The sequence below is a fragment of the Zootermopsis nevadensis genome, unplaced genomic scaffold, assembly GCF_977971745.1.
Source record: "Zootermopsis nevadensis isolate Lab colony 2312 unplaced genomic scaffold, Znev_1.0 Znev_ptg000028l, whole genome shotgun sequence".
Taxonomy (NCBI): domain Eukaryota; kingdom Metazoa; phylum Arthropoda; class Insecta; order Blattodea; family Termopsidae; genus Zootermopsis; species Zootermopsis nevadensis.
In genome coordinates this window covers 21,452,865-21,473,609 of record NW_028259160.1, presented here as the reverse complement: position 1 = coordinate 21,473,609, position 20,745 = coordinate 21,452,865, and the positions used below count along the sequence as shown (strand labels likewise).

Below are 20,745 nucleotides of genomic sequence, written 5' to 3'. Positions count from 1 at the left end.
TAAGGGTGTAATGCAGTGTTGCCTCCGTCTGAAAGAATAAATTCGTTGCAATAAATATATAGTTTTTTAAAAAAAATAAGAATTCAGAGGCTTACACACAAAAAAAAAATTGGATGGAAAGAGACAGCTTAGAAGAACAAAACATAGATGTGAGGGTGATATTAGAAACTGATCTCAAAGAAACAGAGTGAGATGATTTGGACCGGATTCATTTGGCTCATAGGGGACGTGGTAATTTTCTTACGCAAAAGATGGGAGTTGAGACGAGGGGATTTCAGCCAAGCGGTCAGCGGCCAAAGTCCGAGATCAAATATTTTGATATTTTCGCGCAGGTCGCTGCGCTGGCCAGTAAGGCGCATGCGCAAGGAAGCTCTGACCGTGATTGTGAGTCCTTGATCAGATGAGAAGATAATATTAAAATGGAACAACATTGTCCTCCCACCCTGTTCCTCAGCAGGTCAAATAAGATCGGAGATTGAATGGGAATAGTGAGCCTTCTGATACCAAGTTTTTCTTCAGGATCGCCCTTACTTAACCGCTACCTGAGACATCAGGGTAAAGCATTTTTGCCCGCAGTCTTAATATTTTTTTGGTATGAATAATGGCGAAGTTGGGAGCTTTATTCTGTAAGGAAAGACAAACTGCTAATTAGATTATTGTCCTCCTGGAAGGAAGGTTTTTTTTTAAATCTTGTTATTGAGATTTTGAAAACCGATCAAAGTCTATCAGAGAAATATTTACTTTTGTTACGCAAGGAGATGTCCGCAGTCACTGAAAACAGTGACTACGTACGAACTCTGAGACCAGATCGCGTGGAACTCGACTCGTCGCTGGTCCCAGATGTCGCGAAGTACTGAAACATCGGCCGAAGGACTTTCTCGGTGAGTTACGCGAAACTGATTCACGTCGACGCGCGTAGCTCTGAGCAGTGTCTGTGAATCGATCTGCGTGCTTTATACGATCGTAGGTAAGTTTGTGGCTGACGGATAATAAATCTTTTTTTTTTTTGTTAAATGTCCAGATAGATTAGAGATCTTTTAAAAACAAAGATCCAGATACACCACTCTCAGAAAATCCAGCAACTGCACGTAGGGGAGCGTTGGAGCGAATAAAGTTAGTTCAGGTGACGTAGTTTTGGCTGTGAGTGACTTTTTATTTCGATGGAAATGTTTCTCCTTAGCAGATACAGCAAAGTGAACAGCCATCATGGTACGTCACAAGACGTGGGTTTTCCCGATAAACAAATTAAGGCACTCGGACTGTCTAGACTTCGTTATAGCATGGAAAGTATATTTCAAGGTCACGCGTCAATTCTCGCTACCACGTAAAGAAAGATATTTTCCCGTCTTCCTAATTTATTTGGAAAATTTCCTCACCGACTGAAATGACGGAATGCTAATGTCAATACGTATTAACAAGTTGTCGATAATTACCTCGAAATGCGATGTGACAAGTCACGGATGATTCCATGTTATTCTCATTTAAAATAATAAAAAAAATCGAGTAGGATTCGTGTGTGAGGGTTTCACAGATCGATTCTCAATGGTTAAAGATCCAGTTTGCTGAATTAATCGTGATGATTGCCTGTGAACAGGGAACCTTCAGTTTGCCCTGTACGAAATTTCGTCAGAATCCTTAAGAGATTAGACATCTGTAGGAAAAATAGATATTATCTATCCGTTCACTGTGCGTTCATCCAGTCGCGTGGTTGATTGAACCGTGTCTTTGATGTCATGAGTTCGATACCGGACGAAGAGACAGGAAAAGTTCTCGAAATTGGTTTTAAGTAAAACTGGAGATAGATACCCAACAAAATAAATATGTAATTCAGAACGATCTGAGCGTTGCTAAAGCTTTCGAAAACCACGAACTTCCCTTTAAGAGAAATTGGCCTACGCCCTCGATATATTTGTCTTAACATTTATGTGGGTTTTTTTTTAAAATCCTGACTACGGGAAGTGTGACAAGGCTGTGTAATGTTACGTCTCTCTGAAGAAAACGCAGATAAGGTCGAAGCAGTGGTACGATTGAGCGCGTGCCTCTCGCCTCTGACTGATTCACACATTTGCCGGTTAATTAATCCGTCTGTTTCTTCTTAGTCACGAAATACGTTCCTTGTAATGTTTACACTAAATTAGCTCTTGAGCAGAAAACTTTTTGAGTAAATAATAGCACCTCAGGACCTAAGTTAGTGAAGAAATTGCCTGTTTTATGGAAAGGGAGGATAATATTAAAATGGATCTAAGAGAAGTAGGATGAGGTGGTATGGACTGGATTTATCTGTCTGAGGATAGGGACCATTAGCGGGGTCTCATAAAATGTTGGGAATTTCTTGAGTGAGGTGAGCAACTGTTAGCTTCTCTGGAAGGACTCGGCTGCGTAAGTAAGGTATCTTGATTGTTTTAAGTTGTGTTTGCTACGAGTAGCGGACCACCGCTGGTTTAAACGTCACTGCGTTCTGCATAATCTTGTAATAAAATTCGCTTTTGGGTGAGAGAAATCTCAGGTAAACCCGTTTTTTTTGAGATCTGTAAGTGAAAACATTCAAAATGGTTCACAAATCGCTGGGCGCGTGAACAGCAGTTCAAGCGATGGCCACCAGAGGTGGTTGTCGGGACTTTCACAACGCAGACACCGCCAGGCTCTTCCGTGGCGCTGTTGTGCTCGCTGACTCTCTCTCTGTCCCCTCCGTCACCCCCCCCCACTCTTTATTTAACACGTCCTGTCTTATTTCCCCTCTCTTATCTGTTGGCCGGCCAGCGTGACTGCTGTTGATTTATGAAACAATGGGAGACGCTGACTGTCGCGTAGCTTGAGTAATTGTAATACAATAGAGGTTTTACGTGACACTGGTCATATATTGACACACGTTGGGTTCATAGTCCGTGTTAACATTATGTTTTGATTCGTCTGTAAGCTTGTTTCTACGAGGAAGACGTGTACCCCGATCGATTAGTTGTGATTAGGAACGCGGGCGACGTGAATGTGTTGAATTACCGCACCGAAATTATATAGTCACAGGAACGTTTTCTCGACTTTTGAAAAACTACGCGTCTTGAGGAACGTGGGGTTATACGTCGCGTGTGTGGTGAGGGCAATGTTTGAGAGACACGTGGGGGCAGCAGCTGAGTAGAACGCACGTGGCTTGGGATCTCACGCTTCTGAGCTACGTAATCCCGAATATCGATCGACTCCTGCCAGCGACTCCGAACACTTTTAATCGGTGGCTCGCAGTTGAAGAGTCGAGTCCGTGATGACGTCACGCGAGACTACGTCAGAGTGTGTCTACTGCGCCTGCGCTGATGCCGATACAGTAGCGATCTGCATGGGTCGAAATTGTAGAATTCTACCCAACACGGCTTAATTTTATTCTGTCCCGAATGAGGCCCAGTATGTTTGATAGTTTCATAAATACTTTTTTTTTCTTTTAAGATATAATATAAACGGCACTAATCTTTGAATTAAATATTTAATGACGCTGTAAGAACGCGTGAGGTTATTTTGTCGCTAGAGGAGTGGTGTAAAAATGCCTGATGCCAAGTTTGTAGGACATAATATCGGGAACTATTTTCTGGAGGGGGCAGCCACGAAAATCCCGATGTGATTTTTTTTTTCAGGAGCCACGAGCATAAGACGGCCGAAACCACAAATAACATTTTATTTCCGAAAAATGCAAGCTCAGACATTATAAATTTGCAATTGTCTGTAGTGTATTTATTAATCGTGTAAAGTGTCTTAACTGTGGTCTTAAGATTGTCACGGAGCATACAGCGTTGTTCAGATGGCAATTTGATTTTGGATTGATAAAATTACGGGTGTTGGGGGCCCGATTACAGCGCGCTGGGTGTGGAATCTGTGTACCGATGTTGTTTATCTGGCAACTTCTCACGTTACTGTTGGCCGTGACGAATCAGGACCACTACTTCTTTGATTAGAGGTCTCATTGACTGTCCCTGGCTCCTTCCAGTTGTTTCCTCCGGTTGAAAATTATGATATTACGACGAAAACGTTGTATAATGAACGGTGGATTTCTCACTAGTCCGGTCAGATATTTTCATTCCGCCCGCAGCGCTATCTGTGATTATAACCGCGTACTTACACCGTTTACGTGTTCGTGGATTCGCAAGATGGCGCATGAAAGTATAATAACACTCGAGTTTTTAACACGTTTATAACGCTAACATAAGTAAGTTATAAACCTTATGGGAATAAATAACTATAAAATGGCACACATGAAATTATTAAGTTATTATACGTTTGTTCCTTCTGCAACCAAGGAATGTGTTGGAATTAATATATTAATTAATTTTTCTGATAATTCTAGTATCCTCTTTTCATCATGGCTGACCCACCGCTTCCGGAGACCTGTATGTGGTCTAGAATCGTGTTCTGTTGTAGTCAAATTTGAGATGTTTATTTATCTCGAATTTCCCCGATAAAATTGTTGGGAAAAAATACATTTTTATTTTCTCTAGGGTAGACGAAATTGGTTGTAGAACTCAGTTCTAAAGTAACTAAAAATATTCGACAGGAGACTGCCAATGCGTTTATTTTTCCGGATGAACTGCCTTCAGAACTGTGTTGACATTTTTTTTTTCAGTGGTGTAACGCGGTGTCAGGTACCTAGACTAATTCTCACGTCACAAGCCAGTTTTTCTTCCGTTCGTTTTCACCAGCGGATCGGCCTTGTTTCTACGGTTACGTCCTTGGCTTGCATTCTGTATCTGCCCCCTCCCCCGCCTTGCAGTCCTCGCGTTGTCTCTCTCACTCTTCCTGTCATTGACTCCTTCGCCGAACACGAACGAATGAACCTCGTGATTCAGTTAGTGGTAACCGAAGTTGAGACTTTGTTTTTTAAAAAAGAAAAGTGGTTGGTGAATTTTCGTTGCCGTAACATCTTATCACGAGCGATTTTAACCCAGTCTGAACACTTATGATTTCTCTGCAAGCTGTTTATCGAAATTCGTATTTGTTTCGTAACAGGATTGGCCTCAAACCTCAGTTGACTTTAAATGGCTGCCGGGCTACTTGGCGTTTTTCAAGTTGCCGTGAAACATTTACTTATCGCTAATAAAAAATTTATTATGGCGGATTGTATGAATCGAGTTTGTTATTTCGTGAGTTGAAATGTGAAATTTTTGACCCAACAGAGAGGACGTAAACCGAGGAAGGAGAGAATGATGTCACGAGGTTCATAATCGGCGAGGCATGTAGCAGAAGTTAGATGCGGGCATTTTGTTTGGAAAAACTAAATTTAAGAGAAACTAACCAACTAGAAGGCTTACGGAACCCGAAGGTTCATCACCGAATTAACCAAAGCCCTCCACCGGTCCCTGTCCTGGGCCAACAAAATCCAGTCTCCTTCAACTCCTATCTCCCATAGATCCCACCTGAGATTATCCTCCCATCTACGTCTAGGTCTCCCCAGAGGTCTCTTCTCCTCAGGCTTCCTAACCAGTACCCGGGGCACACCTCTTGTCTCATCCATGCGCGCTATATGCCCAGCCCATCTCATTCTTCTCGACTTAATCACCCTGACAATACTGGGAGAGGAGTACAGATTTTTAAGCTCGTCATTATGCAGTTTCCTCCAGACCCCATCGTCTTCTCTCCTAGGCCCAAATATCCTCCTCAACACCCGATTCTCAAACACCTGTAATCTGTGTTCCTCCCTCAGAGTGAGAGACCATGTTTCGCACCCATACAAAACAACAGGCAAGATTATTGTTTTGTAAACTTTAATTTTCAGGCTCTTAGAAATCAGACGGGAAGACAAAATATTTTGACCTGAGAAGTAGCGAGCATTTCCGGAATTTAAACTCCTCCTAACTTCCTCCTTGGGATAATTCGATCTTAAAGAACGGGATGTAAGGTTTTGACTGAATTCAAGTTGCCTGTGATATGATCTAGTGGCTGGCTGTCGGGTGTTATCATTTGTTTACAACCTCTGACCCACAGAAGATAAAACGTCGAGTCCAGAGTAGAGCCAAATTATGTTGTGGTCTCTGAAGTCGGGGCTGTTCTTAAAATTAATCTACAAATGATTTTGCTCCGACATCAAATGTTGGTATTTCACTGTGCTCAGATTTTTGGAAACTTAAATGTGTCTCTCTTCTTAGAACGCAACCTCGGGAAAGTTCCTGTCCCGCCATCTTGTGCTCTGACTGCGTCCCTCATTTATCACTAGACTGTCAACAAATTAGATTCTGGCCTTGCACTTTGATATTTTCCACTGTTTGGTTCAGGTTAAGGCAATGAAACTCTTTTCTCATGTACCTATCAGAAGTCCAGGTAATATTATCCTAAATATAAACAGGCGTTCATGATGAAACACTTCCGGTTGCATACCATCTTACTTTGTTAGACCAAAGGTTTTTAACTCGCGGTCATCCGAGGTACTTTGTTGGGCCTCCGCCGTCTTCTGTATTGCAAATTGACAAGAAGGTAGTTACTACTTAGTTTAAAATACGATATGTATATATTAAATCTTGCCCGTCTAATCACAATAAATTCTTATTACATATTAAAATATTACAATAATTAACATTTTAAAATATATCAAATGATGTTCTTTATCGAAATATTCGATTTACATTAGACCATCATTTTTCATGTTTCCCGACATGTTTCAGTTCCTAAAAGAACCATCCTCAGGTGTATATAATTATATAAAGATTAAAAACGATAAATAATTCAAATACAATTTTCATACATTATACCAGCGTACATTAAAATGTAATAATGTATGAAAATTGTATTTGAATTATTTATCGTTTTTAATCTTTATATAATTATATACACCTGAGGATGGTTCTTTTAGGAACTGAAACATGTCGGGAAACATGAAAAATGATGGTCTAATGTAAATCGAATATTTCGATAAAGAACATCATTTGATATTTTAAATATTTTAAAATGTTAATTATTGTAATATTTTAATATTTAATAAGAATTTATTGTGATTAGACGGACAAGATTTAATATATACTTATTATATCACAATATGACGCAACTTTACCATCTTACGATATGTATGTCTAATTATCAATCAGAAGTTAATAAAACTTTCGAATTTGTTGAAGACAGTTTATGAGTAATTTTCGAACGTCATTGAAACAGCAACCAATCGCTGTTTAGCTTCAATAAACTTCCCTCATTAAAGTCCCCGCAGCTCTAGTGTAGACAAGAAGGGTTGAATGTGGTACCCGGTGTTATAAAGTTGACAACCCTGACTAGCCTAGACACGGAATGTAACCATCGGGTTCCATAAAATTTCGTAGGGAATTTATTGACTAACTGAGCTTTTAACGAAGAATTCTGCGTGATCGAGTTTTTATACGTCGATGATAAAATAAGTTCTCAACTGCCCCGACACTGGAATCTCCAGTCTTTATCCGGCTAGACACGTGGATAAATGTCTCAGGATTGTTTATTGTTTAATTTTAACCGTCTAATCACAATAAAATATTTTATTAAATATTAAAATATTATTATTACAATTAACATTTAATATTTAAAATATATTAAAATGATGCTCTTTCTATCGAAATGTTCGATTTACAATTAGAGCATCATCTTTTTGACGACATGTTTCGGTTTTCAATGAACCATCTTCAGGTGTATAATCGATATAAATTTAAATGTAATATTCTAAATGCAATCCTTCGTCAGATGTCCATTAAATATCGGAAAGTTATCCTCTTCTAGATCAATTGTACTTTGTTATCACGTTCAATGTTGTTTCGTAAATGTATGTCGCGTATAGCGTGATCTTGCGTGGGTGAAATGTTTGTAGTGTTTTTTTTATAATCCGCCTGTAAATTAAATAATAATATTATAAAGACTAAATGAATATTAGAGATAGAAAACAAAATAATATATTGAGGAATTTTAATTTTAAAAACATACCAATATTTTAATATTTAATAAAATATTTTATTGTGATTGTTGTTGTTGTTGTTTAGTGTTCTGTCTGACGACAGGTCCATATGAACAGGATCCTTCCATCCTTTTCTCGGACTGGGACCTGTTCATATACGTTCTTGGCAGATGATCCAGAAGTGGTTTGCCATTGCCTTCTTCTGTGTGTGAATGGAGTAATTGTTGGGATGCCACGGAGAAACCGGGGAAGCCCCCGGAGGAAAACTCCGTGTTGCCTAGACCACGGCCTTGCCCAACACAAGTTATAAATTCGGGCACCGCCGGGAATCGAACCCGAGACCCCAGGATTACAATTCCAGGGTTCTAACCGCTAGACCACCGTGGCTGTTTATTGTGATTAGACGGTTAAAATTAAACAATTATAATCATCACAATATGACGCAACATTATCGTCTCAGGATTGTTCTGTGATTGGCCGGTCCTCTTCGGAGTCGCTGAACACTCCAGAAGGGCCGATACTAACATATGAACACATTCTAAAATTTGAAACAGTTCTGATGTACGTTGTATAAATGCAGTTTAACGTTTTTCGTCATAAGTCCGAAGACTTTTCGAAACTTTAAACCATTTCACTTAGAAAACACGCTAGAAAATTTTCCAAGCGTAATGTAATGGTTTCGTTAGGTCGTGTTACCATAGGGTAGATTGAACCAGTTCTGATTCCCAGCCAGAAAGTTCGTACAGATGTGAGTTCGTCGAATTAACCCTTTATTAACGTAGTAGGCTACAATTTAACAGTTACGTGGAAAACAATCTTTCTTCGAAACAAAAGAAGAATCTTGCGCGATACCTTTTGTATCTGCTGTTGTCATGGATCCACGGCGTCTCTCCTTCCCTCTGGCAGGCACCCTATCTAATTTGAGTTCCTCACAGCGGTGAAGTCGATCTCCTGAGACTTCAACCCCGAAGTTGGGGACAGTATTTTTCTCGATAATGTTGGTCCACACGACGTTACAACGTGACATCGACTACCCTTTATTATTTGTAGTGTTCTGTCTGACGACAGGTCCATATGAACAGGATCCTTCCATCCTTTTCTCGGACTGGGACCTGTTCATATACGTTCTTGGCAGATGATCCAGAAGTGGTTTGCCATTGCCTTCTTCTGTGTGTGAATGGAGTAATTGTTGGGATGCCACGGAGGAAAACTCCGTGTTGCCTAGACCACGGCCTTGCCCAACACAAGTTATAAATTCGGGCACCGCCGGGAATCGAACCCGAGACCCCAGGATTACAAGGCCAGCGTTCTAACCGCTAGACCACCTCATCTTATTATTATTTAGTGTTCTGTCTGACGACAGGTCCATATGAACAGGATCCTTCCATCCTTTTCTCGGACTGGGACCTGTTCATATACGTTCTTGGCAGATGATCCAGAAGTGGTTTGCCATTGCCTTCTTCTGTGTGTGAATGGAGTAATTGTTGGGATGCCACAGAGGAAAACTCCGTGTTGCCTAGACCACGGCCTTGCCCAACACAAGTTATAAATTCGGGCACCGCCGGGAATCGAACCCGGGACCCCAGGATTACAAGGCCAGCGTTCTAACCGCTAGACCACCGTGGCAGGATCGACTACCCTGTTTGTTTACAACGCGGTTATGAAGTACAGAAGTTATTTAGCGTCTTAGAATACTTTGAAACGCTTCTAAGCTGCTTAGGCTATGAAGTGTTGAGTGGTAAGTTGATGGTGTGACTGATGATTTAGAAATAACGTTGAAAGAAGCGATCATGACGTATCTTAAAGCGTTTCCTAATAAAACCACGCAAATCCCAATCGTGACAGTCACGACTGAAATTCGAACGTGGTACTTCTATAACAACCCGCACGCGTTCATCGTCAGGGTAGACGGAAAGGTCGCATTTCTTTTATTGGTTACTCTGACCAGTTGAAAGTCCATCGTGCGTTTGCAGACACGAGTAGGCCCTCGTATTCAATTCCTCCATGGTAATGTAGTAGCGATATTCGAGATTTTGTCAGGCAGGGACGGGGAAGGAGTTTAAGATAGCAGAGAGAACATTGGGCTTTGAGGATCGGACAGATTACTATATCGCGAAGGACTGGAAGTTTCTTGTACTGATGGGCTTTGGAACCAGAGATGCTGGAAACAGCTGAAGATCATTCCGTCTTTACTGCGCTGGTTAATGAAGCCTTGACCTGTCCCGAATTTTCTAGGTTTTCCTCAGTGTCGGGGTCAAACACAGGACAGTATCTTGAACGAGGCAACGACTAACCCCTTCCAAATCCTTACTCATTCGTCTTTGAGGCTACGTTTTTAACGTACGTATTCGAAGCAACCAGACAGAATTTTTTCTGCAATTATATGTTGTGTATCCGAGTTAATCGGTTCTCCCGTCTCCTTACAGATCCCTTCCGGGCCCCTCTCTCCCTTCTCGAATTGCCCATTCGAAATTTCGTTATAACTAAAAGTCGTCTGCGTTGTTCACTGTAGCCTCCGTGACCCTTAACTCGTTCCTCATTTCACTGCAATGAACTCGCGGACCCTTGGCGAATAGACCGTGTTCATGTATGAATAATACATGAAGGTCTAAATTCCGGTTTGTGTGTGCGTCACAAGGAGGAGAGGATATTGACCGTGCGCCTTTGGATGATGGTATGTGACCACGACCGCCACGGTGGTAAAGCGGTTAGAACGCTGGCCTTGTAATCCTGGGGGTCTCGGGTTCGATTCCCGGCGGTGCCCGAATTTATAACTTGTGTTGGGCAAGGCCGTGGTCTAGGCAACACGGAGTTTTCCTCCGTGGCATCCCAACAATTCAAACATTCACACACAGAAGAAGGCAATGGCAAACCACTTCTGGATCATCTGCCAAGAACGTATATGAACAGGTCCCAGTCCGAGAAAAGGATGGAAGGATCCTGTTCATATGGACCTGTCCTCAGACAGAACACTAAATAATAATAAGATGAGGTGGTCTAGCGGTTAGAACGCTGGCCTTGTAATCCTGGGGGTCTCGGGTTCGATTCCCGGTGGTGCCCGAATTTATAACTTGTGTTGGGCAAGGCCGTGGTCTAGGCAACACGGAGTTTTCCTCCGTGGCATCCCAACAATTCAAACATTCACACACAGAAGAAGGCAATGGCAAACCACTTCTGGATCATCTGCCAAGAACGTATATGAACAGGTCCCAGTCCGAGAAAAGGATGGAAGGATCCTGTTCATATGGACCTGTCGTCAGACAGAACACTAAATAATAATAAGATGAGGTGGTCTAGCGGTTAGAACGCTGGCCTTGTAATCCTGGGATCTCGGGTTCGATTCCCGGAGGCTCCCGAATTTATAACTTGTGTTGAGCAAGGCCGTGGTCTAGGCAACACGGAGTTTTCCTCCGTGGCATCCCAACAATTACTCCATTCACACACAGAAGAAGGCAATGGCAAACCACTTCTGGATCATCTGCCAAGAACGTATATGAACAGGTCCCAGTCCGAGGAAAGGATGGAAGGATCCTGTTCATATGGACCTGTCGTCAGACAGAACACTAAATAATAATAAGATGAGGTGGTCTAGCGGTTAGAACGCTGGCCTTGTAATCCTGGGATCTCGGGTTCGATTCCCGGAGGCTCCCGAATTTATAACTTGTGTTGAGCAAGGCCGTGGTCTAGGCAACACGGAGTTTTCCTCCGTGGCATCCCAACAATTACTCCATTCACACACAGAAGAAGGCAATGGCAAACCACTTCTGGATCATCTGCCAAGAACGTATATGAACAGGTCCCAGTCCGAGAAAAGGATGGAAGGATCCTGTTCATATGGACCTGTCCTCAGACAGAACACTAAATAAATATAAATAATAGTCGTCCAATAGTGGGTTTTGTTGTTTGTAGTGTTGAACCGTCAAACTCTGTTATCTTAGTGCCAGAGTTCAGAAGATTACGTATACATTCTTCTGCAGCGTACAGAAGGGAGCAACGTTACAAATGGTATTACTCTATGCGGGTGGAAAGTTTCTAGTACACGTCTCCTAGGTTAGTGATTTATTGAACGCGAAATATACGAATTCGCTCATCGTAATACCTGTTTTCGTTATTATATTTGATGTTAGATGCATCTCTTTACCGGGAGGCAATCTGACGATGTTTGTATGTTTGTGTTCTTTTTTTGCAGACATTAGCAAGTGCGAGGACTCTACGAAGAAAACCACGACGTCTTCCTTGCGAAGTCCCGCGGTTGGCGTTGGAGACGGAGGGATGAAGCCTGTTGCGGGCTCAGTCGTCGGTAACAGCTGCAATGGAGGATCTCACAACAACTCCACTGACGATGACCTGTTGTTTGGTACGTCAAGTCCTAGAAATTATGGTTCTAGCTTTTGCAGTAGTGGGAAGTCAAGGCCTACCATGATCAGTGCAAAGTACAGACTGAAAGAGGAACGTCGTAAAGTTCTTAAGATTTCCATCGGCAAGCTGAAGAAGATTGAAGATCCTGAGAGTTCGCTTTGGAGATCCGTTCTCATAAACAATACGATGAAGAGACTTCAGAAAGAAGCCAGAGATGAGAAATTGCAGAAACAGCAACTTCAGTCGTATCCAACTCGTTGTTATGCTTCGTCGACATTGGCGACCTCAGCTTTCACCATGAAGGATGACTCACTAGAAGATGCGAGTAGTGCTTCTTCTATCTGTTCCACAAGAACGTCACTCGATGAAATGCCTTCCATCACATCACCAGCGATCCACGACCTACCATCACCCCTCACTAACGATGTAGACAAAGAGAACACTTCTCCGTTCTCACCCTCGTTGTTATCATCTTCCCCAATGTCCCCAGTCTCAACACCGACTTTTGAGAACGCAAGTTCCAAGCCGGACAGTGGCCATGAGGACTTCGTCAAATCTCCGGATGCTGGTCAGAGACTAGCTGCATCTGACTGTCTTTGCGATGAGACCATGAGTGATCTTGTCGATGATGTCGCTGGTACCACAGAACTTCCTGCCATAACTGGAATGGAAACCTGTGATCCCTCCAGCAGTAACCGATGTTCTGGTACCTTCACTTCGAGGAAACGTCCCTTCGATGAAGTTGAGGATTGTGATGTTCAAGATGTTCTCAGCCAATTCTACATGCCACCTACTCCGAGGATGCTAACTTCTATTGACGATACTGACGATGAAGATGAAGATGTCAATGTGGTTGATATCGATATAGCAACTTCTTCAGCGCCGATGTCGCCTCTGTCTCTCTCTCTTGTCCATCAGGAAGAATCAACGTCCAGTAGTTGCAAACGTCCAAGGTTTAGTGATGGCGCCGATGATCTTGTCATCGATGTAGATCCCATTAAGGAATTAGAACTCGGCAGGACCATAGATGAGGAAACGTCTTGTCCAGTACCATCATCACCCATATCAGAGGCTCCAGTCACTTCTGATAGGTTAATAAGGATATCAGCTGATGTCAGTTCTAGAGACCTCGATGACCAGGAGGACATCGAAGTTGTCCTTGAGGACAGTGAAGATATTCAAAGGAGATTATTACTGTGTAGTGCAACGTCGTCTACGGCTGTACCAAGTACATCGCCGTCTTCATGCTGGGGTTCGTCGTCTAACAATATTAGAGTCAGAACTAGTGAACAGACATATGTTTCGCCTATGGTGACGTCATTACAGACAACAGACGCTTTGGGAGGGATTGAAGATGAGAGTTCTCATCCTCATTTGAGGTTTAGTAGGAACTTACCAGTCGATTCTAAGACGGCGTTGTCAGCATGTAACACGAATGGTACATATTGTGGGATTACAAATGGAAGTAACAGTTCCACAGCAGTCAGTGGTAGTAATAACAACGGTTCTATGATGATTGATAGTACAGAACAGCACCAGTATTCCTGTGGTCATTCGTCTATTTTTAGTGAACTTCAATCCATCGTGTTTCATAGCCTAATAGCGTCTCTGGAGTCATAGCAATATCTGAATGGTAATAGGTGCTGTTACTTAAGATACTAGAAAGGAAGGAATATAAGAAGAAATGCCTCGTGATTTAGAACCGCTGGGTGTTTTGATTAAGCTCAGTTCTGATCGACGTGTGACGTAGCGTAGAAAACACCGGGCGGCCATTTTGTTAGCGCAACAACACAAATCAAAATGGCGACTGAAAAAGATTGTGAGGAAAGGGACTTAAATGTCAGTGTTCTTTTATTTTTTCTCGTAAGACAGCGTAGAAACTTGCATCGTGTCCTACTTTTGTGACACCAAGGGTACTATTTTAGACTAGTATGATCTAATTTGTCATTTGTCAAAGAATTTGAGAGTCAGATTTAATGGAAAAACAACATAGTTACGGATATATTGAAATGTATGTAATGTGTACGTATTAGTAGTATAATTAGTGGTAGTACGAGTTCGATTACAGCAGATGATTTCACAGTCTGTGGCCAGCACCGACTCAGAGAGTGTCATTTTCGTAACAAAGTTTTTAATAAGTCCATATTGTAATTAAATAAAAAAAATAATATATAAAATATATTAACAGCCTTTATGAAAAGGGCCACATATATAAATAAATATATATATATATATGCACATGCAAATACTGTTAAATATATTGTCAAGTGCCAGAAAGAAAATTTACTGATGAAAGAAAGTTTATTCTAAATGTGTTTGAGAATATTTTACAGAAATATCAGCTGGGAATAATAAATAAAATAATACAAAAGAAATTCGTATGCAGAAACATTTAAAAGTTATTTTTCTCCCATCTTTTGTTTTTTTGGAAATGTATATTAAATGTTTTCTGTGTGTCTTTAAATACTAAAGCGAATTGGTGACGTTAGTACGTAGTTGGGACGAGCCATTTTGAGTACAGAAGAATGTATGTTTGCTTTTTAATAAAAGATTTCTGCTTTATCGAGTGTTCTCAGCATTTGCGGATACTTATCAAAGGTGCTTGGTAGATATTTTTATAGAGCATATCTTGTATGTAATTTTAAATCTTTTGAGAAAAAATTCTGTGACTCCCGAAAATCACGAATCGACCAAATAGCATACAATGAAGAGATATTTTATAATGGATCGTTCTCACCCCACTTTCATGACGCATAAAATTTATTTTCTTCAATTTTTACATCGTTTCACAATTGTATTTTTTTTTGTGTGTGCGCGTATGAAATTTGGAACAGGCTTTCGTACATTGCCAATTTTTATAGTAGGATGTATGACGTAATTAGTATTGACTATTTTTACAAGATCTCATTGGGATTAAATGAAGATGAAAGGAAAACTTTATTTCTGAAATTGCGTGAAGGTTAGAATATTTGCAGTTGGTACCTTACTACGATAGGCTACTTAAGGAATGGCCTACCATTCAGTTGTTAAATTTTTGTAACTACTATTATGTGTTGTCCCCCCCCCCCCCACACACACTTTTGAATTAATTAATCGCGCAACTAATTTCCTTTGTTTATAATCTCATAATTGGAAAATTGTTTTGATAATAAATATACTTTCGCATTTACGAAAAGAACACTTAAAACTAAGGCAAAGTAACTGTGATTTTTTTGTTTGTATCCCTTAGACGTTTTATCTGAAACTTGTGAAAATGCTTTGAAAATTTAAAATGAAACACGTAATTCTATTGCATTTTTGAATAATGATATGGCATCCGTTCAATATCTCTGACAGGCATTATACAGCAGTTTGAATTAAATAATATATGAAGACTGGTTTTCAATATTGTGCAACTCTAAATAAATTTGTATCTACGTACGTAATACAATGAAGTAATTCTTTAATTACATTCATCGTGAATCGAGTACCTTGAAGCTGAAAGTTTTGAAGGCAGATACTGAAAAAATGTAAATGAAACTTTCCAAGTAGATTTGTAGACACCTGAAGTGTAACATATGTAAAAATCCACACCATAAATTAAAATAAGTCTATTTCGATTGATTTTGAGAAATGTGAACAGTGAAAATTTGTTATTGTATTTTACAAATGTGCATATAAATTCTATCGGTACCTTTTCTGAACATTATTCTTGGAATTCAGTTACTAAAATTTATTACAGTTTTTTTTGCAAATGCAGTTTCAATGACTGTAAAACACGTAAATCCTTTCATGCTTGAAAATAAACAATGAAAGCAAATTATTGTGCGTTTGAAGTCGCCAGAAATATTTTGGCCCATTGTGATTATTTGTGAAAGTGATTAAATGAGCTATTTAAAATGCATATGAAAGCCTAATTAGCATGAAGTTTGTCATAAGTACACATTACACACGAATGATACAGATTTTTCTCGTACATCCGTATTTAATTATATTTTATTTCAGTTATTAATGTTATTTGGTATGACGTATGTGAATTCTGATTAGACTCATTTTTCATAACTTAAATGTTTTGAAATTAGCGTTGTTAATACTCTTTGTCACATATGATTTCCAGATTATTTACTTCATGAAACGAATCATAACATCACTGGAATACTTTTCATATCAACGTTTGGTAAGAATGAATTTAATGTGTTTTCCCTACGTGCAGTATGAGATATAAACTGCAGTCCAGAATGAACATAAAGTGTATTCTAGTTTTGAGGAACGGTAATGGCGCGTGAAAAGTTAGGTTAGGTTTGTATTCTGGTTTTGAGGAACTGTAATGGCGCGTGAAAAGTTAGGTTAGGTTTTTGTTCATTCTGTTTCCTCGTGTTTTCAATTTGTAAAACTAGGTTGGGGGGGGACACATTGAACCTAGAAATGTTTCCGGATATGATACAAACAATGAGAATAAATAATTTTAGAAATTCATATTCGGCAACCGTTTGTACTTGACACTTGATAAATGAAAATACCAATTATATGACATTACGAATAATATTTAATACTACAAACCTTTAAGATATTTAAGCTCTTCAAATCTTGATGCATTATTTGTTCCCATTAGCACTTTTATCAACAAATGGTACATCAAAAATTAGCAGAAGTCTGTGATATACTTCTTTTGTTTAAATAGTTGAAGATAAAATCTGTTTGATCTGGTTTCGTCATATATTTGTTTCAAATATTTAATCTGTTAATTTTAAACTGTAATAAAAGAAACGTCAGGTATGAGTTATAAAAAAATTACAACCCCGTTTGTTTCAGTTTAAAAAAAGTAGTGTATTTAATTTATAATCTCATTATGCAGACCAGTTTAATTCTTACGCGAGTGTGCTAATACGATTTGAATTTGAATTCTAAATTACCTTGAATATTTCTATTACTTTCTAATGGTGTTATTTGCTGGAATTAGTAGTGGTAATACAGTTTGTCGTCAGATAAGACTTGCTGGATTAATTTATTTTTTCCTTAACCAATTAAAACAGATCGGTCATTTATGCATATAGGAAATTTTGTCTATATTCTTCAAAAAAGGTTGTAAGCACGGCTGATTTTAGGTCAGTTACGATTGGATATCTGGTAAAAAATAATGTTTTTTTAAAAAACAAATATTATTACTCGGAGCTTCAGTGTAGATAAGCTTTCAGTAGTCTATCTCAACCATTTGCAGCTTTGTGACTATTTCCAGTCGTATGAACGTAACCAAGAGACAAAGAGGGTATATTCATTGTTATGGTGAACATCGCAATGCTTTGATGTGATCCACACGTCTTGACGTAAGGGGTGGTTTCTTTGAAATTTGTTTATTCCTATGTTAATTTTTCCCTAATCGATTTAGTTGGCACATTACGGCTTTTTTTTTAGAAAATTGTTCATATATTTATTTGGGATCCACGTGGCAGTTGCTAGAAAGTTCTCAAATAAATATAAAGTGAGGTTAGGTCATTTTAAAATGTTCTCTATCACCAACGCGTGCCATCCTGCCTCGTTAGTTGGTATTCCAATGCAATGACTATATGTAGCAATTAAAAAATATAACTTAGAATTAATTTTGGTGAAAAGAGAAAAATTCTTGCTATTATGGAGCCTGGAGTTTTATTACTACATTCATAAGAACCTTCTGAGCAACTCGTGTCCAAAGCCCTGTATAATATTTCACGTTATAAGCTTAAAAACTACCCCTTATATATATTCACAACTGTTCTGTGTATCTAGAAGCTTTCTCCAACTACAATCTGCAGATGCCATGGTTCAAGAGACCTACTTTATTTTTTGTAAATGAACTGTAAATTATAAGGGAAAATACACCAGCTCTATTTGTCAATCCCCTAGAATTGTTCTACTGATTATATATTAATTTCGTGATATAAAGACGTAAAACGAATTTTCTTTTGTCAAAGAACTCGCGTACTTGCCTTGGAGGTAAACTACTGTCGTTCCACCCAAATACTGTTTCCTTTGGATTTGAGAGTTTCATAGTTTTTGCTGCATTTAAATTAAACTAGACAGTTTGGATCAGATGACGTCGTAGATTTAAATTTCTGTTTATCTAACTTTTTATGGCAGCAAAGTTTGTACTGCAATTGTAGTGTGGACACTTTTTGCGTGATTTTCTTCATTATCCACGAGTTCATTTACTAGAATTTTTATTTAATATCTTCTGTTAGAGGTGTTGAAATAATTGTGATTTAAGTGAAAAAGTTGGTTACCTGTTCTTTGCCCCCCCCCCCCCCCCCCAAATGAAGTGGTGGATTTCAAGACGCACAAAGTCAAGTTTCTTTATAGGTTTTAAGGTAATGGATGTTGTTAAGTAATTTATTCAGCCTCCGTTAAGTGACAAATGAAATAATTTCGAAAATGTCGTATGAGTTGAAATTTTAAAGGAGGCTCCAAAAGTTTGGTTTGGAATGAACAAAGACGTTCTGGCCAAATATTAAAGACTATAAGTGCCTTTGTAGATTATGTAAATTTTATATTATCATAAATAAATTTTGGGATCAAATTGCACATTCAGATTATATATATATAAAAGTGATATTCAAGAATTAAAATGATGTGATTAATTTGCCCTCTTTGTCTTTCGAAAAAGCTTTCATCGTGTAGAAAAGTAAATTTCGTGTTGTTATTATTTTTTAAGCTAAGAAGGAATAAGGAAATTGTAGATTTAATTCCAGTACTAGTATTTTAAATATGTTTGTCTGTTACGATAGGCTAATTGTCTTTACAATTAAATTTTCGTGATAAATGGATTACAAAAGGAAAACAGAGGGAAACATTTCTAAATAAATTTGTGGTGTGGATCAACACTTTGGGTTATAATATTATTATTATTATTACATTAAATTAAATATTTATTACAGTTTCTGTAAATTTTCGTGATAAATGGATTACAAAAGGAAAACAGAGGGAAACATTTCTAAATAAATTTGTGGTGTGGATCAACACTTTGGGTTATAATATTATTATTATTATTATTACATTAAATTAAATATTTATTACAGTTTCTGTACTATTGAGTAGTTTACACATTTTTGTATTTCTTTTTCACGAAACTGTAAATGCGTTATAAAAATTTCTGGAATGATGGCTCCCTACGCGTGTATAAGGGACGCAGATGAAATCTCCCCTTTGTATAACCGTGAAATTTTAAAAAAAAAAAAAAATATCAAACACATTTTAATGAAAAGTTTAAGATTTTTTTTTTTTTTGTTAGCCAAAGTAGAATGATTTTAAATTTAATAGATTGTGTAGAGCTTAATGTATATCTTCTTTGATAATCTTTCGCTTCTCAGCTTATACCTGAAGTGATTCAACAACAGAAAAGTTCTTTCGCTGCAAAAAATATTTCTGGAGTAGAGGAATTAACAATAATGAAAAAGGAGTCTTCATAATAATATTTAAAATAAGCATTTTGTGTACGCTACGTTACAAGCCTGGTCATTATTCCGGATGCAGTAGAAATTAAATTATTCAGAGTATATTGTATCTCTTTTCAGAAGCATTTTTTTCTAACTTAAGACAATTCTACGTTTTTTAACGTGGTAAATTGTAAATTCTGGCAATGAATTAGACATTAATTTGACTGTGCATTCTATTTTATAGTATGAAAAAGATACATACATTGTTTTGTATTACTTTTGTATATAGTTTTGCTTATTATTTGTAATGTACAGTCGTTGAACATGAGTTGTACACACTGGGGTATTGTAAAGTAGCTAATGTATGATTTGTGTAGAATATGGTATATTGTTTTTAATTTCTTTTCGTTACGTACGATATTTATCTTCCTTTGACGTAGTCCTTTTTATTTGGGTTGTGGACATTTACAATATTTATTTTTATTAGGATTCATCATTAATTATTTACTCGAAGAACAGGGATGTGGGAAGTGTGTTGGATTAAAGTAATTTTGAAATATAATTTATACGATCAGTATTTTGTATGTCTAATTCATGTTTAGACTTAATATCTAACACAGCCGATAAGACCTTTATAGATAATGTGCAGTAATGTTAGAAATGAAATGAATTGTTTGCCTCATAAAGAATGGAATAAGGTATGTGTAATAAGGAAAAATCTAAAAACAACCAATGTATTGTATCACCTTTTTTTTAAAAAAAAATAAACTTTTTTTTGTCAACTTGTCCACTCCATTTATTCTGATGATTTACTTTGTTTTGTTGAACTTACGTAGTATATGTAACAACCGAAACATGCTTATTAACTCCTAGTATAAAACTATGAAATAATATTAAGAATGAAAGTTTGAAGGAAGAAAAATTTGCAATTTCTTAATATTAAATAAAAGGTATGCTTGGCTTGTCATTTTCTCATAATTGATTTGTATAATAATATAAAAAACTATTAGAAGATGTATTATTGAGCAATGTTTATGTACCAAATTGTGTGGTTACCGACGTGCTGTGGACGTCATTAATAAAAGTACCTGAAAATAATTAAAAGTGTTATTATGCATTCTG

At 38.2% G+C, this 20,745-nt stretch overlaps 1 protein-coding gene across 8 annotated transcripts in view; it reads left to right on the top strand.

Annotated features, from left to right (window-relative positions):
* LOC110829644 (uncharacterized) overlaps positions 1-20,733 on the top strand; it is a 531,721-nt gene extending 510,988 nt beyond the window's left edge. For 6 of the 8 annotated variants that reach the window (XM_087357233.1, XM_087357234.1, XM_087357228.1 and 3 more), the window contains one exon: positions 12,069-20,733. In XM_087357233.1, coding sequence (XP_087213359.1) covers positions 12,152-13,858 — 1,707 coding nt within the window. In that variant the 5' untranslated portion in view covers positions 12,069-12,151 and the 3' untranslated portion in view covers positions 13,859-20,733. Of the gene's footprint in view, positions 1-792; positions 968-12,068 lie in introns of those variants that run through there. The other 2 variants (XR_015537435.1, XM_087357235.1) reach the window with 2 other exon arrangements.
* The last annotated feature ends 12 nt before the right edge of the window (positions 20,734-20,745 follow it).